The sequence below is a fragment of the Chrysemys picta genome, unplaced genomic scaffold, assembly GCF_011386835.1.
Source record: "Chrysemys picta bellii isolate R12L10 unplaced genomic scaffold, ASM1138683v2 scaf15, whole genome shotgun sequence".
NCBI lineage: Eukaryota > Metazoa > Chordata > Testudines > Emydidae > Chrysemys > Chrysemys picta.
In genome coordinates this window covers 343747-349601 of record NW_027052722.1, presented here as the reverse complement: position 1 = coordinate 349601, position 5855 = coordinate 343747, and the positions used below count along the sequence as shown (strand labels likewise).

The 5855-nt window shown below is 49.4% G+C and overlaps 1 protein-coding gene across 12 annotated transcripts in view; it reads right to left on the bottom strand.

The window, feature by feature from the left end:
• Positions 1-5855, bottom strand: part of LOC135977698 (class I histocompatibility antigen, F10 alpha chain-like) — a 41309-nt gene that overhangs the window by 16300 nt on the left and 19154 nt on the right. For 9 of the 12 annotated variants that reach the window (XR_010595125.1, XR_010595124.1, XR_010595126.1 and 6 more), the window contains exons 4-6: positions 4651-4926; positions 2795-2896; positions 2368-2400 (exon numbers count right to left, since the gene is read on the bottom strand). Coding sequence is in view for 3 of the 12 variants with exons in the window: in XM_065578943.1 (XP_065435015.1) it covers positions 2368-2400; positions 2795-2896; positions 4651-4926 (411 nt within the window). In the remaining 9 variants the exon portion in view is untranslated. Of the gene's footprint in view, positions 1-2367; positions 2897-2951; positions 4560-4650; positions 4927-5855 lie in introns of those variants that run through there. The other 3 variants (XR_010595120.1, XR_010595121.1, XM_065578942.1) reach the window with 2 other exon arrangements.

Here is a 5855-nt window from a genome sequence, read left to right as displayed (position 1 = left end):
CTTTGAAAAAGGTGAATGATAAGGTGTGAGGTGTTGACAACGGCCATAACTGTAGCGATGATCGCAGCGGGCTCCATGCTCGCAGTACTGTGGCGTCCGCGCTATCAATCACCAGAAAAGTGCGCGAACTGATCGCCCGCCGGCGCTTTCAGGGAGGGAGGGCGGGAGTGAGGGTTGAATGATGACAATTACCCAAAACCACCCTTGACACATTTTTTGCCGCAGCAGGCATTGGGGGCTCGACCCAGAATTCCAATGGGCAGCGGGGACTACAGGAACTGTGGGATAGCTGCCCACAGTGCACCGCTTCCAATGTCAACGCTTGCCCTGTTAGTGTGGACTCACAAAGTCGAATTACTGTCCTTAGTGTGGATACACACGTTTGACTTTGTAATATCGGTTCCACAAATTCGCTTTAAGTAAAATCAAACTACTCTCGTAGTGTAGACATACCCTCAGGGATCAGTTCTGGGTCTGGTTCTGTTCAATGGCTTCATCAAGGGTTTAGATAATGGCATAGAGAGTACACTTATTAAGATTGTGGCGATACTAAGCAGGAAGGGGTTGCAAATGCTTTGGAGGACAGGATTAAAATTCAAAATGATCTGAACAAACTGGATAAACAGTCTGAAGTAAATAGGATGAAATTCAATATGGACAAATGTAAATTACCCCACTTAGGAAGAATCCATCAATTGCACACATAAAAATTGGGAAATGACGCCTAGGAAGAAGTACCACAGAAAGGAATCTGGGGTCATAGTGGATCACAAGCTAAATATGAGTCAACCGTGTAACACGGTTGCAAAAAAGGGCAACATCATTCTGGGATGATTAGCCCGAGTGTTGTAAGCAAGACACAAGGAGTAATTCTTCCTCTCTACTCTGTGCTGATTAGGCCTGAACTGGAGCATTGTGCCCAGGAAGGATGTGGACACATTGGAGAAAGTCCACGGGAGAGCAATACGAATGATTAAAGATCTAGAAAACATGACCTATGAGGAAAGATCGAAAGAATTGGGTTTGTTTAGTCACAGAAGAGAAGACAGAGAGGGGACATGATAACAGTTTGCAAGTACATAAAAGGTTGTTACAAGGAGGAGGGGAAAAATTGTATTCATCAACTTCTGAGGACAGGACAAGAAGCAATGGGCTTAAATTGCAACAAGGGAGGTTTAGGTTGGACATTAGGGAAAAAAATCTTGTCAGGGTGGTTAAGCACTGGAATAAATTGCCTAGAGAGGTTGTAGAATCTCTCTCATTGGAGGTTTTAAGAGCAGGTTAGTCAGGGATGGTCTATATCAGAGGTCTTAAAACATGCGGCCTGTGGGGCTAGTTCCTGCAGCCTGCAAAGCTCCCCGTGGCCCACTCCCCACCCCCTCCAGGCCAGGGGTGGGCAAACTATAGCCCCCGTGGCACCGCAAGCCCTGCGCCGCTCCCTGAAGCGGCCGGCACCACGTCCCTGTGGCGGCGGGGAGTGGGAGTGGGGGCAGAGGGCTCTGTGCGTTGCCCTCCCTTCCAGGCACCGCCCCTCCGCAGCGCCCATTGGCCGGGAACGGGGAACCGCGGCCAATGGGAGCTTTGGGGGAGGTATCTGGAGGAGCAGCAAGGCCAGTGCACGGAGCCCTGTGGCCCCTTCCCCAGGGGCCGCAGGCATGTGGTTCCGGCTGCTTCCCGGAGTGGCGCTGGGCCAGGGCAGGCAGGCAGGGAACCTGTCCTGGCCCCGGAGCTGCTCTAGGTAAGCGGCGCTGGGCCGGAGCCCGCACCCCAAACTCCTCCTGCACCCCAACTCCCTGCCCTGAGCCCTCTGCCGCACCCTGCACCCATCCTGCACCCCAACTCCCTGCCCTGAGCCCTGGCCACACCCCACACCCCTCCTGCACCCCCTGGGAGCAGGGAGGGGGTGGAGTTAGGGTGGGGAATTCAAGGAAAGGGGTTGGAATGGGGGCAGGGAAGGGGTGGGAAAGGCAGGGAAGGGGCGGGGCCTAATAGAAGGGGCAGAGTTGGGGCAGGGCTGGGGGCAGCAGGGGAGGGGTGTCAGTGATGCGGCCCTCGGGCCAATGCACTAGTCCTCATGTGGCCCTCGTGGTCATTTGAGTTTGAGATCTCTGGTCTAGATAATATCTAGTCCTGCCATGAGTGCAGGGAACTGGACTAGATGTCCTCTCGAGGTCCCTTCCAGTTCTAGGATTCTATGGTACTAGAGCAATAGTTGGAGATTTCCCGAAAAGCCTCATTGTAGACAAGGTCTATGAGTGGGAGCGAGGATCTCCTGTCAGTGGCTCCAGGCTAAAATCCACAAGCAAATACTGATGGCTGTTCAGAGATGGTCACTTGAAAAGAGGCGATGGGTCTCTTGTCACTTACCCTGAGCTACAGCGTAGCCGTCTCCCGTCCTCCCTGCAGAGAGAAGGCAAATTTCAGTGAATGCAGCTCCCGAGATAGGAACCGACTCCGATCTGTGTGCACAGCTCAGAAACAGGACCCCTGGCGCCAGCAATGGACTCAAGGTCCCAGGCGCTCACGATCGGCAGGAGAGAAAGACACGAGACAGTTTCCAAAGATCTCAGTCCACTGGCTGCTGGGCTCGCTGGAAAACCAAGCCTCATATAAACTGTAACCCGCACCAAGGTTCTGGGTCTGGCCCTCCAGCAGCTCCCATCGGGGTCATTAGCTCAGTCCCGCAGTGGGACAGTCACACAGTACTGACACTGGCTCCTGTATTGCTGTTGGCCTTAGGTAGGTGTGCAGGGCCCGGCAAGTCCAGGAAATGCCCCCAACCCAGCCACTTTACCTGGGCATTGCTTTTTCCAGAAGAATACTCCAATTATAACACCAATCAGGACAGCTGCAGTGATAACTCCAGCCACAATGGGAATCAGACTATTATTTGGTTCTGAAATGGAATGGAGAGAATGAGCAATGGGGAAAAATCCCCCACTAAAACCCCCCTTTCATCCCAGTGCAGGGATCAGTCAGTCAGCTCCTCAGATAAGGGCTGAATCCTGCAACCATCCACCCCTTCCAATGCAGCCACCATGCACCTACCATGCATTATACCCCACCACAGAAAGTCCTGGACACTAGACCCAGCCTCTACCACTTCAATTCATAATAAATATTTAGCACTTAAAATAGAAGACTTTTATAACATTAATCAATCTTCATAAACCTAATTATTAGAGAGAATTAATGTCAGTATCGTCCCTAAACGGGAAAGGGGGAACACTTGCTGAAGATCACACAGAGTCAGTGAAAGAGCCAGGAATAGACCCCAGGAATCCTGACTTCCAGCCCCTCCTCCCCTAACCCACCTGCCCCCACTCCCCTTCCAGGAGTCCTGGCTCCCAGCCCCTAACTCCCCCTTGACCACCCTGACTTTCATGACTAATGGAACACAGTCCCATTGTGTGATTCTGGTGACAAACTGGAAACTGACCTCAAAGCTCTGGATTTCCCTGCCATGAATATAGTTAGACACTATGCGTGTTTTTTGAGGGGGCAGGAAGTGAAGAGGGGACGATAGAGATATTTTAATACTGTTCTTGGTTTATATGAACCTGTTAAACCCCAAGTTCTGTATACACTTTAAGTTTCATTAATCAGCTTCTCCTGTTGTCTGAAAGATCCACATAATAATACAGCAAAAAGAAAAATATTTCTAAGAGAATAAGGAAATGTGGTTTATGACACAAAAATTGGCAGGGGACGTAGTAGCAGGATTATGATGTGAAACCATCTGTTGACTAGATTTCCAGTGCAGGCTGCCCTTTTAGAAATTGTTTGCACTTCCAAATGCTGCATTTTTCCACATCCCAATTAACCAAGCAAAAAGATGGGTAATAAATTCTCTCTCGACTTCCTTGTGCTAGGGGCATAGGAGACCCTCCCCCGATGCAGGGCTCTAATCTGCCTCCTCGCTCCATTCCAAGGCCAGACCCTCTCTTCCAGCATCACTGCGCACAGAAACAAGCTGCTCCCAACATTAAACCTCTACCTCTGGCCACATGGGCCCATAGAGTCGTGTTTCTGAGAACCTGCTGAATCCTAGGACTAGAAGGGACCTCGAGAGCTTATCTAGTCCCGTCCCCTGCACTCATGGCAGGACCACGAGTGCATGAAGTTGAGAACGGGCTGGAAGCTGAAGCAAGACCAACTCTGTCTGGAAATAAGGGGCAGATTTGAGCTTCTCCTGGGATGTGATAAATTCTCCATCCCTTGGAGACTACATCTGGAATGGAAATCTCTTTCTGAAGGATCAGCGCTAGTTTGCCCACAGATGACCAGACTGTGATTCCCCCCTGCCCTGGACTAGGCAGGAGCTCAGATCAGATGATTAGAATGGTCCCTTCAGGCCTTAATGTCTCATTGTTAATCTTCTCCCTTCAGAGACACTGTATTGCTGAGATGTATCCAACAGCCCCAGAGGCAGCAAACTGGAGAGCAAGACATGAGCCCCAGGCACTGTGGGTCCCAACTCTAGCACAAGAACTTGACTGCAGGGGGACAGAGCCAAAGAGGACAGGGCCTCACAGACCCTGAGAAAGTCCAGCTTCAGCCTATAAATCCAAATGAGAATTTTTCAGGGGTTGAGTTTAATGGATTCCCCCTCTCCCACTAGGAAAACAGGCAAACACACAAACTCCTTACCCCAGGAGACAGAGAGTGGCTCTAACAGGCTTTCATGCTCCACTTGACATGAATAATGGGCTTTGATCTTGGGATCAATCTCCATTGTCACCCAGGTCTGGTAGGTCCCATCCCCATTGGGTAGGATGCCTTCAGAGTAGGTCTCCTGCTGTCTGCTCTCCCCATTTTTCAGCCAGGTCACGGTGATGTCCCGGGGGTAGAATCCACTGACCTTACAGGAGAGGGTGGTGAGGCCGTCACGAGATGACCTGTCACTCACTCTAGCTGTTGGGCACACTGGGAAAAAGAAGAAACTCAGGTGAGGTGTTTTCAAGCTCTAATCCAGGCAGCATTTTCTAGAGCTTTGCAGCATGAAATTCTGAGACCCGAGCAGTGGGAGAGGATGAGAATCCATGAGACAGAATCCCTCTGATGAGAGAGAACCATCATGTTAGAGGATTTCTGTGCCGAATTCACAGTATCAGCAACGGTGAATCCTGAATCCAGGTCCCTGACCTGGCCTCTGCTCCAAACCACAGAGACACAAATACCTTGACAGGCTTCACTAAACTCCAGATACAGGTGTCAATCACACACTAGGTTTGTACCCATCTCCTCTCAGTCCCTGGATTTGAAAGAGAGGAGAATCTTGCCCTGGCCAGGGAGCAAAAACTGGACTGAATAAACTGACCAATTAGAGATGGAAAGGGCCAATTAAACAAAAAGTGACACACAGTGCTAAATTGCCCCTCAAACGAGCTAATATGAATTGGCTAATTTCTTGTAGGTTGTTACCAAATCTATTTACCCCAATATTATGTATTTCAAAAGGAATTATGCTAATATTGAAAAATCAGTTTCCCAGCCCCCTGGCACTGAAATACACATTACAATGCTGTGTATGGATTTTTCTTGTTGGCATTTGTAAAGATGGCAAAGGACAAGATAATGTTCTGCTGAGGTTTGTGAGAGAAATAAGCAATTAGTATAATTGTTGCAAAAAACTGGGTAGAAATTTCAAGTAACCTTGAACAGCAAGTGCAAACTGTTTGGGAAGGGAAAGATCAGGGTGTGTAATGATGCTAACTAATCTGGGAAATGTGTGTACATGGTAACAGACAAGGTACATAAACGGGTAATAGTGAGTTAACATTTTGAAGCAGACTGTCCTCCTGAGTTGGAGTGTTAAAGCATTTAACCTCTTCCCTTCTATGTTTGTGATTAAT